Below are 19,671 nucleotides of genomic sequence, written 5' to 3'. Positions count from 1 at the left end.
GAAATAGGGCCTCCTCCTATCGGACTTCTTAGATTTCTTAGGCAGAAGAAATTGTCCTGAATTGTTTCAGAGTGTGTATACTCTCTGAGAAGCCAGTCTTAATTTTTCAACCCTTGATTTTTTTGTTCCATCCCACCCCAGCTCCGCTGTTACACACTGCTATACTAAAGGATTTATATCTGTTTTCTAAACCGATCTCCACCCTTAAAAGGGGAGGATGTGCTATTGCTAATGCCATTTTAAGGAGAATATTGCTGGCTCTGAAGCAGTGTTAACATATTTTGAATAATCAATATAATAAGGTTCTCTCCTAGGATGGCTTTGGAGTGGAGTCAGCACTTACTCTATTTCAGTTTTATAAGTTGACTTTTAAAAAACAATTTCTTTGTAATCATTTTATGTATATTATATGTAAGTGAGTTAAAGTTACTGGAGAACTTCTGGCACAGTGGAAACAGCTGACTTGGTGAGGCTGACGGGTGGATAGGTTCACTGGGGGAAGCGGGGGCACTGAAAACGTCCCTGATTCATAGAAATCCACTTTGTTCCACTCAGAGGGTTGTTTAGATTAAAAGGTGACTTGTTGTATGTAAACATAAATCATGCTTCTATGGAAAAATAATTATTGTTCAGTTGAAGAGGGAAATCTTCCTAGTACTACTTTATTTTATTATACACTTAGTTACAGAGATCACATAAATTTCCTGTACTATATAAATTTATTTACCACTGAATATATTTTATGTCTTTTTAAAAAATATACTTTATTGATTATGCTGTTACAGTTGTCCCAATTTCTTTTCCCTCTGCTGCCCTCCACCCAGTGGTCCCCCTTCCTCCAGTTGTCCCCCCCTCCTTAGTCTATGCCCATTGGTTGTGCATATAGTTCTTCCCAACATTTTCTTGTCTACTCTACTCCCTCCTGCTATGCTTCTTAATTCCTGTACCATCTCCCTCTCTTTCCCCCCTTCACCCTCCCTGCTGACCTCCCTGCTATATGTTCTCCATACCTATAATTCTTTTCCCACTCTCATTGGCTACTTAGTTTGCCTTTGTTTCAATTCCCTAGCTTCTGTTGTTGGTTGTTGTGATACAGTTTTCATTTTAATGTTCATAGTTTTGATCCTCCTTCTAAACAAGTCCCTTTAATATCTCATATAACAGTGGTTTGGATCTGATGAACCCCTTCAGTTCTGCTTTGTCCTGGAATCACTTTCTCTGCCCTTCTATTCTGAATGATAGCTTCGCTGGATAGAGTAATCATTATTGTAGGTTTTTGCTTTCAATTACTTTGAATATTTCTTGCCAGTCCCTTCTTGCCTGCAGGGTCTCCCTTGAGAAGTCAGCTGATAGTCTAATTGAGACCCCTTTGTACATGATTCTTTTTTTCTCTCTTGCTTCTTTTAAGATTCTCTCTTTATCTTTAACTTTGACATTTTGATTATAATGTATCTTGGTGTGGTTCTCCTTGGGTCCAGTTTTTTTGGAACTCTCTGTGCTTCCTGGACCTGTAAGTCTATTTCCTTCCCCAAGTTCGGGAAGTTCTGCTTCATTATTTTTTCACATAATTTTTGAATTTCTAGTTCTTCTTCTTCACCTTCTGGCAACCCATGATTCGGATGTTGGCCCGCTTATAGCTGTCTGTTAGATTTCTGAGCCTCACCTCATTTTCTTCACATTTCATTTCCTCTTTCTGCACTGGTTGGCTGTTTGTTCCTTCTCTATGTTCCAATTTATTGATTTGATCCCAATTTTTCTTTCCCTCACCACTAGTTTCATATGTGTTTTCATTCATTTCAGCAGGACTAGCCTTCATTCCTTCCCTGTCTTGTTTAAGATCTGCTGTTAGGTCTGTAAGCATTTTTATAACCAAAGCTCTGAACTGAGCCTCAGAAAGATTTCCTATCTGCTGCTTTGTTAGATTAGATATTTGCTGTCTGGTCAGCTGCGTCACCCGGATCTGTCTCATGATCTGTGCCATCCTGACAGTTTTGTGTTTACCTTTGTTTCCTGGATGTGGCTGTCACACCTCCTTCACTATCGTCACTACTGGGCAACCCTTCTTACCACGCTGTGGCATTTTCTGTGGGGATGGGGGTCCAAGATGGATTATTGCCGTTCACTCTCCACTGAGAGACCAAGAGCCTCCTCCGTCCCCACCCCCTCCAGACCCCACAATCCAAGGCAATGGGGGTCTCCCTTCCCCGATATTGGAATCACGCGCTGACGGTTTTGGTCTGCAGCCAGGGATGCTCCCCAGGTGCGTCTTGCCTCCCCTTGAATATGAGTGTCTGTGCTTGCTACTGTCGCTGCTGCTGCCACTGGCAGCACAGCTTCACCTCTCCGCCCTGGCTTCTCCCCTCTCACCCATCCAGATGAGCACCACTTCTTTATAACTTCATACATTGGACTTCCATTTATTTTCTGGAACTTCTAGTTATTCCTGGTTTTGCAGTAGTTGTATTCCTTGTTAGTTGTGGAGGGAGAGGGAGTGTGTCAGTCTAGGCCTCCATTTTGGCCAGAAGTCTCCTGTGTGTTATTTTATGTCTTTTAAAGCTATAGAATATCTTTACTTATTTTTATTTAAATATCGTTTTATTGTGGTTCCAATTTATATTTTTTCTGTCATATTTTTATATTTAAAAATCATCTCTTGATAAATGTCAATACTATCTTAAATTTACAAAAGGACCTTTTTTGCAAGTAAACATATACTTCTCTAACTGAAGTTTGAAATGATGAAAAATACAGGAAACAGACTAGTTCGCCATCATCTGTAGCATTGGTCCCAAATGATGCGATCGAGAACATTGGCATAATTTTGTAAGTCAGTGATGCTTTGTGCTCATTTTGCGTTTTTCTTGTTTTGTTAAAGGGAAAACAATGGGTTGATTTTTAGAGATATAATTACAGGAAGATGCGGCCATTTATGACCCTGCACATTTATTTCTTCTAAGATAGAGTAGATCGAAGCTCCTGTATAAGTTTACATTGGACAATGAATATGTAATAAGAATATTTTTTGGAATTGATATCTTAGAGATTGCAAGATGGAAGGCAAATCACTTTTTGTGTCCCCTTTGTTCCCCTCTCCACTGGAAAGGCTTTTCTCAAAAAAAAAAGAAAGAAAGAAAGAAAGAAAAAAGCTTTTGTGAGTATAGCTACTTATAAGTACTTGCTATATGCAAGGTGACATCAGGCTAAAACAAACACAAGGTAACCACAAAGAGGAAAACACCACCCAAAGTACTAAATCATGTCTGCCCACTTGGCGATTTTATATGCAGAAGCTTCAGTTGAGATTTTCAGAATGGATCAGTCATCTTTTGCCCTCCGTAGTTAACCGCCAGTCATTTTAGTCACTGTAGTTCTTTGGAGCAATTCAGCCAACCGGTTGGGAGGAATGACTAAATTGTGTATACAGTGAAATAAATGGTGATAATCATATTGGTAAGAATCTGTTGTTTGTTTCTGTTTGATATGTTTGTTATCGACCTCATAATAGCATATTCATGTGGCTTAATCTCACTAGTGATATCACACATGAGAAGAAAAAAAGATGTTTCTTTTAATGCCTATATTTTCTCTCTTAATTAGGGCGTGTTGGAGAGCTTCCTGGGCACAGCTGTCTCTGGAGCCATCTTTTGCCTCTTTGCTGGTCAACCACTCACTATTTTGAGCAGCACAGGACCTGTTCTCGTTTTTGAGAGGCTTCTATTTAATTTCAGCAAGTATGTATATACATATCTAATTATAAATTAGGATCGTTTAACTGTAGGCCATTCATAGTCTGGATAGAGCACAGAATAGTAATTCAGTACATCAGAATACGAGCATTGTAAAATTTGGAGGTTGAAAGATGCTGAGAGATTAGTTAGTCTTACAATCATTTTACATTTGATCCCACTGAGGCCCATGTGTTTTATTATCTGCTCGCCCTCTGCCTTTATCCTCTGCCCCTGACCATCCCAGAGGCTGACCTCTGTGGAATGCAACATGTAAGCTCCTTTTCCCTCTGGCTTCCTGTTGGGTTTGGTTGAGTGTGGAGCACCAATAGACAGGAACGAAGAGAGGTCAGGATGTGTGTCTGCATCCTCCCGCCTCACTGTCCTTGCTTTCTCACCACAGTCTGGCCGTGGCTTATTCCTTGCATATAGCCCCTATCGGGTAGTGGCTCCTCCATGCTGCTCATAGCCCTCACCAGGTTCTAGTGACTTTATTCCTTCCCTGGCCTTTTCAAGCCAGGAGGTAGGAACGGCTTCCCGATGTTGCTAGTCCCTGGGTACCTTGCCATCCTGTTACTCACAACCCTGTAAACAGCCTGTGTGTTAAGTTTCTTTCAGAAACCTATTTGAGAATGACTTCTGTTTCCTGCCAAGGTCACGTGGCTCATTCATGAAAGGGACTGGATGCTCCTGCTCCTAATCTCAATTACAGTGTTTTTAACTAAAGATACATTGTAAGACTCAGCTGAGTAAAAACTAATTATTTCTTAAGTGCTTACCATGTACCAAGTATTATTCTCTGTGCATTACATAGGATAGTTAATAGGGACTCTTTGTTTAATTCTTGGAGCAGTCCTATAAGCTAGGGCTGATCCCATTTTACAGACGAGAAAGCTGGTGTGGTGTGGGTAAACACCTGAAGGTTGCCTCAGCAATCACTGGCAGGGCTGGGATATGAATCCCTGCTTCTGACTTTAGAGCCTCTGCCTCTTAGACAGTCACTAGACACAACTAATGGGCATGGAAATTATGATATTAATATTTTCTTTTAGAAATTGATGGATTTTCGTAAGAAGAGTAAAATCCAGTTAAGCTTGTCATCCAAGTAGCCACATTAGCACACAAATGGATTTGAAATAAAATTGGGTATTCTGGTCTTTTTCTAATGAACTTAGTACCTCTAAGAGAGAATTGTCTTTCCTGGCAGATCTCAGTCCTTAAACAGATTGAAGAATTTCTTAAAACTTGCATTATTCCTTGTTGGAATTCCCGTATTCTTAAATTATTATGCATTTTTAGGATTTTAATCTTAGAAATGTCATTGACTACATAAAATACCTCATGGACTTTAGGACTCATGGGTGAGCCTTTGACAATGTTTGCCATCAGAAATGATCACAAGGTAGAAGAGATGATGATTTAAAACGAGTACTTTAAAAACTGGGTTGAGAGCATCAATAAGGGTCTTCTGAGAATTTAAAGTTCTGAATTTCAAATAATGTGAGTTTTTTGCAGCTCATTAATACATATCCTTTCTCCCTTATAATTCTCAGAAGGACATTGGAAAGAATTCCATTCATGTCAGTTTATAGAAAGAGTCAAACAATTTTTATATGTTTAAGAAAACATTGTGTGAGACAAGAAAGTCTTTGTGGAAAGATTAAACAAGCATGTACTATAAACAGGAACAAACATGCACAGCCTTTGCAGAAAGATTTATTGGATGCAATGTGATTAGAGCCCTAATCTACCGAAAATGTTTGCATCTCAGTTTACTTTAGATAATTGTAGGAGAGAGATTATTCCCTTTTACAAAGCAAGGTCCTTTCTCACTTTCCCTTGTATTTCATCGTAATTGGTAACATAAACATAGTTCCAAGTGATTTAAAGTGACAAGAAACATTGTAACTCAGTGATGGATTTAAAGCAGGGTTTCTCAAATTTTCTTCTTACGGCAAACATTATTATTATATTCACAATGCTTTATCACTTACGTAAATAGTATAACAACAGTGCTGATATTTTGTCTAGATGCAAAATATTTGTGTAGATCACTAATTCCCAAAGTGCGTTTCATCAGTTAGCAGTCCCATAGATGATCTACGAAAAAAGGCTTCTGTGATCCCAGTAAGATATTTTATCTCCCTCTTGGTAATTTACTTTATACTTTAGCTTACTAAAAGATCTGAGAAGTCCATCATTAAAGGAACTGTTTTACCTGTCTTGTCCCGACTTCCCCAATATATTTAATGATTTTTTAGAAAGGGGTCAACTCTTGTTTTGAAGTTTCAGTGGACTCAAACAATAATACCTCCACATAATTCATAGATTTTCTCTGACACGGGATACAGGTTTTAATATTTGCCTTGTAAACTGGAGAATCATAAAAGAATATGAATGCTGTGCTGTCACCTGTTAAAAGTATAATAGAATAAAGGAAAGAACTCACAATTGTTTCCCCAATTCTACAGTCTCTTTTGCACTGTTTTTCTACATCGTATCCCAATAATAAAGCATTGCATTATTTTTTCTTCAGTGAGAAATCAGAAAGAAGTTTTAAAAATGTGTTCTAAAGAGCAGAATAGCAGTCAATAGGGGGGAAGGGGGAGGGAGAGAAGGGGGATAAGTAAGGGAAGGGTTTAGTCAAAGAATGTGTATAAACGACTCATGGATACGGACAACGGGGAGGGATATGATTGCGGGAGAAAAGGTGGGCTGGGTGGGGGAGAGAAATGGGGGAAAAATGGGACAACTGTAATTGAAAAACCAAAATAAGTAAATAAATAAATAAACAGAGTTTCAATATAAAAAAAAAAAATGTGTTCTAAGCCATGTAGAAACTTCGTAATTAAAGTTGGGTTTTAGCCCGTGTAACTGATATTTGACCATTCAACAATTTCTTATATTCTTTGAACAATTTACTCAGAAGCTTTAAAATGATTTTCTTCTATTATATTACTGTATTTGTTCATTTAGCTTAAGGAATTCATATTTGTCAGTAGCTGAACATGTTTCAAATAGGAGTTTTCAGTTTGTCTGTATCCTTGGTTTTATGCTACTCAGAGATGAACTCAAAATATCTATGAACACTTAATGGTACCATAAGGATATAAACTCATTTTCTTTCTAATTCACCGTAGGGTTTTTTTTTTTTTTTTTTTTTTTTGTCTCTCACTGTAATTTCTTGTTACCTTTTATAACTTAATTGCTATTGACTTGGCACCAAAGGGACTAGGCGTAATATTGCCATTTTATTGCAGTCATTACTATTGATCAACTTGTTTTAAAAAGTTTCTCTTCTCTTATTTCTCTTTCTTCTCGCTATGATACCATATCATTTTCATAATGAAATGCCTTTCGTTTTAGTGATTTTTATTTGGATTATTCTTTTAGAGTTACTCTGAGAGTATTTAAGTATTTTATAGCAGCTAGTTTGGTATATTATTTAGGTCTTAAGATTTAAGTTTATATGTCCATTTTTCCTTAGACTCAAACTGTTAAGTTCCTAATCCTTAGCTAGTTAATGGATTTGTATGCCATCCTGTCCTAGAAACATCAGTTCTATAAATAACTGTTAGCATTCTTGGAACAAATCAAGATCGCTCTTTCATCTTGTTAGGAAGCAAAACTGGTCCTTGGTTACAACTTTTATTTTATTTTAATTAAAAAGCCTGTTGGCTCAGAAGTAATAAAACTGTTTCTTAGTTCAGACTCTGGCACTGACACTTCATGTGACAGTGTCAATTATCTCTAGTTTCTAGAATGTAGTTTTCTCTATAGTTTACTCATCTCACAAAGATAAGGATTAAACAGTGCATATGAGTAAACAGTAGAATTCCAGATATAAAGGAACCTGAAGAGGATGCAAAGGGTGTCTTCAGTAAGATTCCAGGAAATCTGTATACCATAATTACCTACTCCAGTGTTAATCTGCTGCTTTGCTAATGCCCTCTAATGTGTGGGATTTGGTGAGGTGATGGAAATGGACAATGACTTTAAGGCCCACCCTATTATGAACTAAATACAAATAGGATAGGGGAACCATGGTGTAATTCTTCAAAGGACCAAAACAAGAATACAGAAATTTGTTTTCTGGTCTAGCTCTGCCAGTAAAACCTTGACATTGGACATGGCCTTGGTGTGCTCGTCTGTAAAATGAGGCATATTTTATTAGTTGGTATCCAGGATTCTCCAGGAAGACAGGACCAATAGGATATATATGTATGTATATAAGGATTTATCATAAAGCTTAGGTCATATGATTATAGTGGCTGGCAGGTCTAAAATCTGCATGGTGAGCCAGCAGGCTGGAGACCCAGGAGAACTGATGTTCTACTTCAAGTCTGAAGGTTGTCTGCTATCGAAGTAGGAAGAGCCCATGGTATAGATGAAGTCCAAAGGCAGCCTGCTAAATAGTTCTCTCTTGCTTGAGGAAGGCCAGTATTTTTGTTCTAGTCAGACCTTCAACTGATTAGATGATGCCCACCCACATATGGAAAGCACTCTGCTTTACTCAGAGTCTACCTACTTAAATGTTAGTCTCATCCAAAAACAACCTTACAGAAACACTCAGAATAATGTTTGACCAAATATCTGGGCACCCCCATAACCCAGCCAAGTTAACACATAAAATTAACCATCACGTTATCTAAGGAATTATTTAATGTAATATTCTATAAAACTTTCTGTTAGTTATCTCCTGATTACATGTGATAGCTCATAGATCAATGTCAGGAACTGTCTCAGTCAAGTTCTGGGTCACAGGCATATACTAATCCATCCAGCAAGTCTTTATATTAGGCACCTGCTACATGCCAGGCACTGTGCTGGGTAGAGGATTTGAATTTGATTCCAAGAGCAGTGGGAAGCTATCAAAAGGTATTTGGGGTATCTGATTTGCATTCAAAAAGATCATTTTGGTTGTTACATGAAAAATGGCTTTGAATAGGATAAGCATGGATATGAGTAAAGATATTAGTAAAGAGGTTCTTGTAATAAGTAGACGGTGAATTCTTGTTTACCCAGGCTGGTTTGTTGGTGTGAAGCTGTTGATATGATCCCTTTGGGAAAATATTGAAATATATTACTAATAGTTATCAGTAAACTAGTGTTTAAAAACAAGGCTAGAGCTTCAAGCATGTATGATCATTGATTGATTTCTTTTTCTCATGCAAAAACTATGATGATTACTATCTGCTTTTTCATCACAAAAAAAGTTATGAGAAAAAAAATATTCTGAAACCCTCACCACATAACTTTAAACGAATCAGTATGAGATGGTAAAATGTCAATACTTGACTCATCTTTTCCTAAATGTGAATCTTGAACTATTCACTTGTAAGGAATAGAAAGGCACACAGAAAAATAGTGGCCTCTTTAGATGGAGGTGGCCTGTTCTAAGATGCTGTTTCACAAATAACTTTAGCAGAAGGGTATCATGTCGGTAGGTAAGTGTCAAGAAGTGGTCATATCTGGTTGTAGCACAACAATACTGCCTTTCTTGATCTCTACGGCCCATTCTTCTAATCTCATCTCCTCGTGTTGGTGGCCTCCTGCCTCGTGCATTTTAAAGAACTCTTTCAACTTATCCCAGCCTGACTCTCCCTGGCCTTTCCAGAAAGTTTCTACTTAAATCCCTTGAGTTTTTTATGTAGCTTTACCTGTCCCCCCGCCAGAATTAACAAATTCTCCTTCTGTGACACTGTGTGAACTTTTAGAAATCACTTTGTATTTTATAGTGAGATTATGATGATCAGTTTGTCTCCCTCAGTAGACTGTGAGGACCTGGGGACAGGGAACATATTTATCTTAGTGTCCTCATTAACTAGCAAAGCTCAAAACTATTTATTGAGCACATACTGGGTTCCAGGGTTAGGTTTTCAAGTAGTTTGCTTTATAAACTCCATGAAAATATGGAAAACATCTTTTTTTTGAGTGAGAAAATTAATGAATTATTATATACAAATGGTATGGCTGCTTTTGATGTGTTTTTCTCAAATTGGAAATTTTCTTTATGGTTGCATATTAATATTACTAGACCAAATCCTTAAACTTAATATTTTCTGGAATAAAAGTCAAGAATAAACTTTCATCTAGTGGCTCAAAGTGATCTAGTATTTTTAGCAAGTTTTTTTCACAGACATTTGGTAGTTTTATATTGTTCTTTGTGGTCACTGGGGAAAGAGCCTAACCTTTCTTTCTTCTTTTCAGGGACCATAATTTTGACTATTTGGAGTTTCGCCTTTGGATTGGCCTGTGGTCAGCTTTCCTGTGTTTCATTTTGGTAGCCACTGATGCCAGCTTCTTAGTTCAGTACTTTACTCGCTTCACTGAAGAGGGCTTCTCTTCTCTGATTAGCTTCATCTTTATCTACGATGCTTTCAAGAAGATGATCAAGCTTGCCCATTACTACCCCATCAACACTGACTTCAAAGTGGGCTACAATACTCTCTTTTCCTGTGTCTGTATGCCATCCAGCCCAGGTAAGGACACTGTATTTAGTGTTTGTGTTTGCCCTATGGTTGGAGGAAGGTGTGGGCTTCATGCACACACTTTCAACATGGGATCATGGTCCTCAGGAAAGAATTTTGTTTTGTTTTCTCTGAGAAACCATGCTGCTGAATTTGAAGTCTCACTGGGTGAGGTATCTTAACCATGAGATTCAATCAGGAAGTGAAAACAGGAGCTCTGGATTATGAACATAACTAGCTCAATATTTAAAATGAACTCAAACTGCAGTAGTTGTAATGAAATTTTGTGTATATTATTAGTCATCTTACCTGATAGGTGAGAAAATCAGTACATATTATATATATTAACAGATATTAGGACCAGACAGATGTAGGCCTCTGAATTTCTATCCCATATTTCACTGCTGTTTTATTGCTACAGGAATCTCTTCCTTTAAGTAAACTCTAAATAGATTATTTTAGGCCTATAAGAGAAACAAAGAAGATACTAACTCACTTTGTATAATTTGAAGCATTATATTAAAAATAAATTCAGACTGGAGTCACATGGTGATAAGGTAGAGCCTTAACATTCATCTCTGTTAGACTACATAAATAAGAAAAGAAAGGAAGAAACAAAGGAAAGAAAAGAAGGAATGTTATGTTCTCAGAGAAGATTTATACTCTAGAGTCAAGAAAGACATAAAGTGAAATTAACTTTTGGATAAGGAGTGTGATTCTATACATCTCAGCACTTGGATATTCATCTTGCCAAACATGAGAACTTTTCCACACAAAAAAGTATTCAGCCTGGTCTTTGGAGATGTTTCTTGCAGTGAGGCATCATCATTTCAAAATATGGAAGGCATTGGGAAAAAAGAATTCACTTTGAGGAAATTTCTTTTACATCTGTTATAGACAATTAAGTGGTAATAGTGCTAGTGATCCCACGTTATGCAATTAGCTACAGGCTGATGCCCCTTAATATAAAAGTTGATACACAATTCGTGCTTTTTGGATTATAGCACCGGAAGTACAGCGGTGTGTTGAGGGATGTATAAACCTGGGCATAAATGTGGGATGCAGTCATGCACTGTTCACATATAGAGTCTGAGGAAAAACCTAATATCTATAATAAAACAAATGATTATGTTATAGATTAGAATAAAAAATGCGTGTAAATTTAAAAACTAAACAAAATGCTACAAAGAATATCGATGCATGCGGCAGGCTTTTTCAGCTTACTCCCAGATATTTGAGTTGTATAACTTCATTTGATATTATCTTGAGTGGTGAGAGAGAAGAGAACAGTATCTCCCTAGAAATGGGTCTGATGAAGAGATAGGGCATTGGTGGGCTTCGCACTCATGGATTTTTTATTTTTTTGTTTAAGGAAAACCAACACACGTTAAAAGAAAACCCATGCTTTAAAAACAAAGCAGAGAATACAAAGTATAAATATGAAAATTCAGGAGAACATGAATGACGTATAATTATAAAGGCCTATGATTGTTAAGATATTTACTGATTGGAAATAATTCCATAACTTAAAAGTGCTTGGAAAAAAATAGATGCTTAATACATGATAGATGTTATTATTAGAATCCATTAAATATGTTCCCCAGGGAAACACAGATGTTACCATTACACAACTGGGTAGAGCTCTTCCCAGGAGAGAAGGGGATAAAACCCCTAGTAATCATCCATCCTGGACTTTCAGGTCAAGTCCGGACTGTACATGTTCAAAATATAGAATTACAGGCACACAGCAGGTTCTTAAATACTATGGTTTCATTCAATGTCATTTTGTTTTAACATTAATTAGATGCTCTAGGGACTTAATTCTTGTTTGTAATTGCCTACAGCAAAAATTAGTTATGTTGTACATCATTTTGTCTAAAGTCACAGCCTATTGACAATATTAAGCCAGAACTTACTGTATTTAAATTGTGGGATTTTGAACCATTCTTTTCATTTATTTATTTCTATCTACCTATATGTACATATTTGTGTATTTATGGAAAATTCTGTAAGCTGACTTCCTAGGCAAGTCTGGATAAACATACAGTAAGATTTTTCTAAAGGACAAAAATCCTACTTAGCTATTCTGTGGTTTGAGGTGTTATAAAGACAGATGAGGGATTTGTCAGCACACCTGTCACAAAAAGATCTACCTATTGTCAGCCCTGTACCTACCTGAGGCTAATGGAAATGTGCATCCATTGTTTTAATCGGATGCTGGCAGAGAAGGTAAAATGAAACCCAGGAAGATATATCTAAATGTGTTTTTGTTATGAAAAAATACAAAAAGATTTTATGTGTAATTTTCTTTCCAAGAAGAATTTTTGTTTTCTTGAAAAAATGTTATTGAGAGTTGAACTGATTTGACGTTTGGCATGGCAAGTTCTGGCTGCAGTGGGGATAGCTTTTCCTTTGATCTGTTTCCCCCAGATTGTATAAAAGTCAGTCCTAAATAGCTAGGAGTTGTCTTGGATGAACTGACAAGTCTACTTAACTGGAGTTGGTATCAGTAAAGCAGTGCTACAGAGCTTTGATGTCAGAAAATTATGTCTTCCAGTCCTGCCTTGGTAATGCCCAGTGTGGGACTTTGGGCAAGTTCCTTTTCCAAAGGTAGCTTAGCCTTACCAGATAATCTGTATAATGGTGTTAAAAATAGTACCTATTTGATAGAATTGTTTTGAAGGGCGGGGGGGCGGGGAGGAGATATCATAGATGAAGTACTTAGGACAGTTTCTAATGTGTAATAAATCGTCGGCAGCTGTCCGTCTCGAGAGACGATGGTGTAGCTTCTTAAGAGTCTATCTGCACCACCGAGAATGGCTGTGCAGTCCGACTCGGGAGTGACACGGTATCTGTCTCCTCCCGTGTTGAATCGACATCTTACGATGACGCCGGAGTGTCCTCTCCAGTGAAGCTGAAGCTACAGAGCCTGGGCAGCGTGATATGGAGGGTCTGCTGTTGCCCATGCAGCAGACCCCCCCTCTCTTCGCAGCTGAAGGGTCCAAGGGAAAGACGGAGTCAATACAGCTTGGCTTCAGGTGCGCCGCAGGAGTTGCCGGTGTTGACTACAACGTCAAACCGCCTTAGGGACTCCGGCTCCGGATTTTCTGTCAGGGTTTACTCCCTTAGCCTTTCCCCTGAAGAGGTATGCCGCAAGGCAGCGGAGGTTTTTTGGAGTCAGAGTTTTCCTTCTCTGATGTACCCTGACTGGAAGATCGAACCAGCGACACTTAGCTCGCAGGCCGACGCTCAATCCACTGAGCCAAACCAGCCAGGGGGTGTAATAAATAATTAAATGTTAAAAGACGTTATTATTGCTGTTATTACTCATTGATATTTAAGGCTCATGAGTACTTTTTAAGTATGAATGATAGAAAAAATGAGCCAGTTTTCATCATGCTCCCCTTCGAGCAAAGATTCTCGGGCAGTTGGTCCATTCTGCAATAAGACTGCTGGTTGCACTCTGTATTTTTAGAGCCATCCAGATGAGTGGCACTCATGACAGATATGTTCATGAATGCAAGGATTATATAAACCTACGGAGATGGAATGTGTTTCTGGTTTGGAAAAAGGAAAATGATTATTTGCATTTTCATGACAGTCTACGTTTTACAAAACCACTTAAGATTAATGAGTTTGTATTTCTCCAATAACCTTAATATGTTTTTATAGCAAACTGCAAAAATCCACCGTAAATTTAGTAGTTCACAATAGTAAACTGAAAAATGATAGAGAGAATAATGCAGTTGCATATACAGCTAGAGTAACTATTCTAAAAACAACAAAAGACTGGTCTTTCATCGCAACATGCACTCCTAGTAAAAGAATTCAATCAATGAGTCAATAATATTTAAACTGGCAGATGACTTGTTTTTCAACACTGGGGCAATATGTAACAATGAACCAGCAACTGCACAGATGTAGTCATGATCCTTCAAACAGAAAGTGATTTTACAGGGAAGAAAATAGGTGTCATTTAATCACTAAGAAAACTCTATTCATGGCCATGATAATATTGTGATTTTTTTGTGTGTGTGATCTTTCTTGTTCTCACTTGCTTCCCTAAAACTTCATCACTTTCTGAGTTTTCTTTTCTTTTCTTTTTTATTCTTTTTTATTTAAGTATAGTTGGTATACAATCTTATATTGGTTGTATTAGTTTTATGTGTACAATGTAGTGATTTGACATTTTTATACCTGACAGTGTGATTATCCCACTAACCCTGGTAATCACCTGTCACCTTGTAAACTTATCACAATATTGTTGACTATATTCCCCTTTCCCTTTTGACTGTATTCTTCACCCCCCACCCCTCCCTTTGTTTAACCATTCCTTTTGTTTCTGTTACTATGAGTTTTTGCTTTATTTGTTTATTTTTAGATTCCACATATAGGTGAAACCATACATGTTTGTCTTTCTTTGCCCAACTTATTTTGCTTAGCATAATACCCTCTAGATCAGCAGTCCCCAACCTTTTTGGCACCAGGAACTGGTTTCATGGAAGACAGCTTTTCCATGGACCGGAGGGGCAGGGTGGGGGATGGTTTGGGGATGTTTCAACCACATTACATTCAAGCTTACCTCCTGCTGTGTGGCCCAGATGGCACCTGTGCTCAGCCTGGAGGTTGGTGAACCCTGCTCTAGATCCATCTGAGTTTCCTTTCCTTTTTTCTTTTTTAAGTATATTTTATTGATTATGTTGTTACAGTAGTTCCAATTTTTTCCCCCTTTGCTCCCCTCTGCCCAGTACCCCCCTTCCCTCCAGCAATCCTACCCCCTTTAGTTCATGTACATGGGTCATGCATATAAATTCTTCGGCTTCACCATTTTCTATATTATTCTTAACTTCCCCCTGTCTATTTTGTACCAATGGATTATGCTTCTTAATTCCTGCCCTGTGTCCCCATTTATCCCCCTCTACCCTCCTAGCTGATAACCCTCCAAATGATCCCCATGCCTATGATTCTGTTCCTATTCTGGTTTGCTTAGTTGGATTTTGTTGTTATTTTTTAGATTTGGTTGTTGATAGTTGTGAGTTTGTTGTCATTTTAATGTTCATAGTTTTGATCTTCTTTTTCTTAAGTAGGTCCTTTTGACTTTTCATATAATAATGGCTTGGTGATGATGAACTCATTTAGCTTCACCTTGTCTGGGAAGCACTTCATCTGCCCTTCCATTCCAAATGATAGCCTTGCTGGGTAGAGTTAATCCTGGTTGCAGGTTGCCTTTCATCACATTGACTACTGCTTGCCAGTCCCTTCCTGCCTGCAAAGTGTCCTCTGAGAAATCAGCTGATAGTCCTATAGGCAGCCCCCTGGAGGCAACTCTCTGCCTCTCTCTTGCTACCCCCTGGACTCTCTCTTTATCTTTCACCTTTGGCATCTCAATCATAATGTGTCCCGGTGTGGTCCCCTCTGGGTCCAGCTCGCCCAGGACCCTCTGTGCTTCCTGGGCCTGTATGTCCATCTCCTTCACAAAATTCGGGAAGTTTTCCTCATTTTTTTCAGTTTTTTCTTCCTCATTCTGCATTGGTTGACTGTTTTTTTCTTCCTTATGTTCCAAATCATTGATTTGAACCCAGGTATCCTTCTCTTCACCATTGGTTTTGTGTGGATTTTCCTTCGTTTCACTTAGCATAGCCTTCACTTCTCTTCTCTTATGAGTTTGCCATACTCAAACATATCTGTCAAGCCTGTGAGCATCGTTATCACCAGTGTTTTGAATTCTTCATCTGTTAGGTTGTCTATCTCCTCATCTGTTAGGTTGGCTATCTCCTTGTCGCTTAGTTCTCCCACTGGAACCTTGATCCGTTTCCCCTTTTGGGCCATACTTCTCTGTCTCCTCATTCTGACAGACTCCTCTGTTTGTTTGTCACCACGTTTTGGCGCTGTATGTGGGGGAGGGGTCCGAGAGGTAACAATGCCGCCTGCCCAGCACTCGCCCCTTTTCTTGGCACCTCTCCCACTTCTGCATCAGACTGGCACCCTTCTCGCTGTTGCCCTTGCCATTGTTCCCAGAGTGAGTGGGTCTACGGACATTCTAGGACCATGGGGGCCCTTTAAACAAGGGGACTCTGTTGAGAGACTGGCAGTTTCTACCTCCACCCCAACCCCCACTGGTCTACACAGTCAGAAGAAGTGAGGCTTGATTTTCCCCCATGAGCTTCGAAGCAGTGAGCTTCGAGGTCTGGTGAGGAGCTGGAAACACTCCCCAGGTGTCCGTCCTGACTTTTTAAAACGTGTGACTGCTTTCTGCTGGCCTGCGACTGCCACCGCTGCTGCTACCACCACACCGCGTCCTCTCCGCCCTGGCTCCACCCCTCCTACCTGTCTGGATGAGTATTTCTTCTTTATATCTTTGTTTGCTGGACTTCCATGCAATTTGATTTTCTGGAACTTCTGGTTGTTTCTGGTTTTGAGGTAGTTGTATTCCTTCTTAGTTGTGGAGGGAGATGCAGTTTGTCTGTCCAAGCCTCCATCTTGAGTTTCCTTTTCTTAATGTATCTTTTTCTCCCTTCTTCTCACCCCATGTATTGCTCTGTAACCTATGTTGTATACCTAGGCTCTCATTTACTGAAGAACTAAGGAAGCTCAGTTGCAAGTGCTAAAAGGAAAATTGGCCATGATTTTTGGCCTATCAGTCAGGTGGATATTTGTGCTAATATTTTCTTTGCTCAGAAATGGGATAACTATTAATTGATGTACAGCCAATAGATGTTATACTACCCTCTTTGTCTTGATGGTTACATAGCAGAAGTGTATAAGAAAGATGATGATTCAGCCCTGACCCATGTGGCTTAGTGGGTTGGGCATCCTGCTGTAAAGTGAAAGGTCCCCTCATTGATTCCTGGTCAGGGCACATGCCTGGGTTGCGGTTTTGAGGCAACCAATTGATGTTTCTCTCTCACATTGATATTTCTCTTCCTCTCTTCCCATCTCTCTATAAATAAATAAATAAGTAAATAAATAAATAATGTCTTTAAAAATGATAAAGTTCAAAAGCCAAAAATGGAAACTGAAAATATCTAACTGAAGGACAAGTCACAATATCTCATTTCATCACCAGCATCCCAGTTTGGAAAATCATTAGTGTGATAAGGTGTAAACAATATGTGCTTTGGAGTAAAAGAAACTGAGTTTGAATTTCAGCTCTAACTAGCAGTGTGACCTTGGGCTAGGCCAATTACCTAATCTCTTTGTTTTATAATCTGTGAGCTGAGTCAGTAATTGCATTTTCTCTTATAGGCTACCATAAGGATTAAATCAAATATCATATGTAAAATTGTTTGGCACTTAACAAACATTGAATACAATTTTCTTCTTTTTTTTACCCCCATTTCTCATTGTCCAATAAAAGATGCCCCAATGGTTTGTATTCATTTAAAGGGGGTTGAACATTTTATTTTCCCAGAGAAGGGTACTAACTAGGCTTCTACTGGAAGTCTACAAGAAAATTAACAACTAATATGCTATTGTAGGTAAATGTGAAACATTGGAGATGTATTTAAAGAAAAAATCTTAAGGCGTTCAGTGCGCCATAATTAGAAACCTTAATACTATTGAACTGAATTTCAAGACTGCATAAGTATTAACCAACATACATACACCATACATAGTCATGTAGAAGAAGGCTTTAAAGTCCTAGAGGTAAGATGCTGAGTTCTTCTATGAGAAACCTAATTCATTCAAAACCATAAATGTCAGAATTTTGTAAATAGGGAATAATAGATCATGGACTTTCTCCTTTCCTTTCCCCTACCTTTTTTCTTCCTCTTCTGCCATCAACACAAATTTGCTGAGGATCTGTTTTATTGCTTCTTAAGCATTGTGCTACTTCCAATGAAGTAGAATACATACCCTCCCACACACATATATACACATATTGGTTATTATAAAATGTATTTTTTTAATAGTGTTTCTTGCTTTTGAAATGAACATGGTCAAATTTTCATTTGATCCAGACTTTAGAAGTGAATTTCCATTCTAGTACCTGTGTTCATTTGTGTAATGTGTCAAGGTTGCAGTGACTATACACTCAAGGACATGTTGATGTTTTGGAAAGGGCTGAAATAAATATTCTGACCAGGTGTTGGTTTTGTATCTGGAGGGAAAAGAAGCCTTGGTAAAAATGATAAACAAATTAGAAAAGCAAGAAAAATATTGCCTCAAGGGGATAGACATTAAGCTTTATTGTTAACAGGAGGGATATATTTTATTGATTCATTGTTGACTGTTCCAGGGAGAACATGCTTAATAATGGATGACTGAGTAAGGTGAATAAAGCCTTTCTCGGGCACTGAGTGCATCACTGACTATAGTATCTCTAAGTAAAAGATGGCCTTCCCCTGGTGTGAAACTGTAAGACCAAGTCGAGTGATGGAATTAGCCGTGGCTTTCATTTCTGTACTTCTGCTTCATTCACAGCATGAGGAGGCTTCCAGATGCTCTAAGATGGTTGTCACTGGAGTGGAATTTCATTACCATTTCTTTCTATATAATTTTTTCTATTATCTTAATAAATGCTACCCACCAAGATGTTATAATCATTAAAAAAAACTGCTGGACCATGTCTCCTGTGGTCCCAAATTATGTATTTCATAATTAGAAAGTCCATTAAAAGAAAATTAGGAAATAAAAGATAATCCTAACTTATCTTCCGTGACCTGCATCTTATTCTGTGCAATTTTCTTTATCATGTGCCATTCCTGCTTTAGATTATAAAGTAGGTTTAAATCATAGACTAATGGTTAAACAGGAAGTACAAGGCCTTCTGGCATAGCATTACTCAGGCTTGTGTTTGCAAGGATGCTACCAGCACAGCTGACATGTTATCATTTATGGTAATGTGGTCTTTTAAGGGAACCAGAGATATTTGAAGGGCCCATCGTTTTTGTTTCCTTTTACTGTCCTAAGCGATCTTTTAGCAGTTTCTGTATAATGCTTTCAGGAATGAGAAAAGGAAAAGCAATTAATTTAGATAATTATCAGACCTGGAATTACTCTAGCTTTGGGTTTGTATGAAATATAGATTTTAACAACATACCCCTGAAAAATGTCTCTACACATTCTAAATGTAAGGATGAGTAGACATGAAAGAGACACTTTTGTGAAAATAGTGGCTAAATGCATCCGGCTTAATCCCAGATAGCAGCTCAGCTCTTTAACTTCCAGTGCAGTATGTAGTGAACATGCGAAAAGTGTGCATGGAGTGAAGAGGGTCATACCCTGAACTTGCCCAGTTAGAGTGAAAATCTCAAGCGTCAGACTTGGTAAAAAATAAATTAAAAAATAAAAAATAAAAAACAGGAAAGCACAAAGGATAAAAACAAGAAAAGAGAAGAAAATTTTTCTGTTAATTTTGTTTTAACATTAAAGGCTGAAATACTGGCAAGTAATTTCCCTAAGAGCTACTTCTCTCAAAGTTTTCCTCACTCACCTTGTCATCCCTACAAAAGCAATTTTGCCCTTTTATTTAT

The 19,671-nt window shown here is 38.1% G+C and overlaps 1 protein-coding gene across 6 annotated transcripts in view; it reads left to right on the top strand.

The window, feature by feature from the left end:
* The window catches only part of SLC4A4 (solute carrier family 4 member 4), a 331,756-nt gene that overhangs the window by 248,208 nt on the left and 63,877 nt on the right, over positions 1 to 19,671 (top strand). For all 6 annotated transcript variants that reach the window (XM_090266786.1, XM_090266782.1, XM_090266785.1 and 3 more), the window contains 2 exons: positions 3,598 to 3,731; positions 9,936 to 10,207. In XM_090266786.1, the coding sequence (XP_090122912.1) occupies positions 3,598 to 3,731; positions 9,936 to 10,207 (406 nt within the window). The remainder of the gene's footprint in view (positions 1 to 3,597; positions 3,732 to 9,935; positions 10,208 to 19,671) is intronic.

Source organism: Furipterus horrens, unplaced genomic scaffold (assembly GCF_987537825.1).
Source record: "Furipterus horrens unplaced genomic scaffold, mFurHor1.1.pri manual_scaffold_2, whole genome shotgun sequence".
Classification (NCBI taxonomy): domain Eukaryota; kingdom Metazoa; phylum Chordata; class Mammalia; order Chiroptera; family Furipteridae; genus Furipterus; species Furipterus horrens.
Note: the sequence above shows the minus strand (reverse complement) of the source record. Positions and strands in the feature narration are given on the sequence as shown.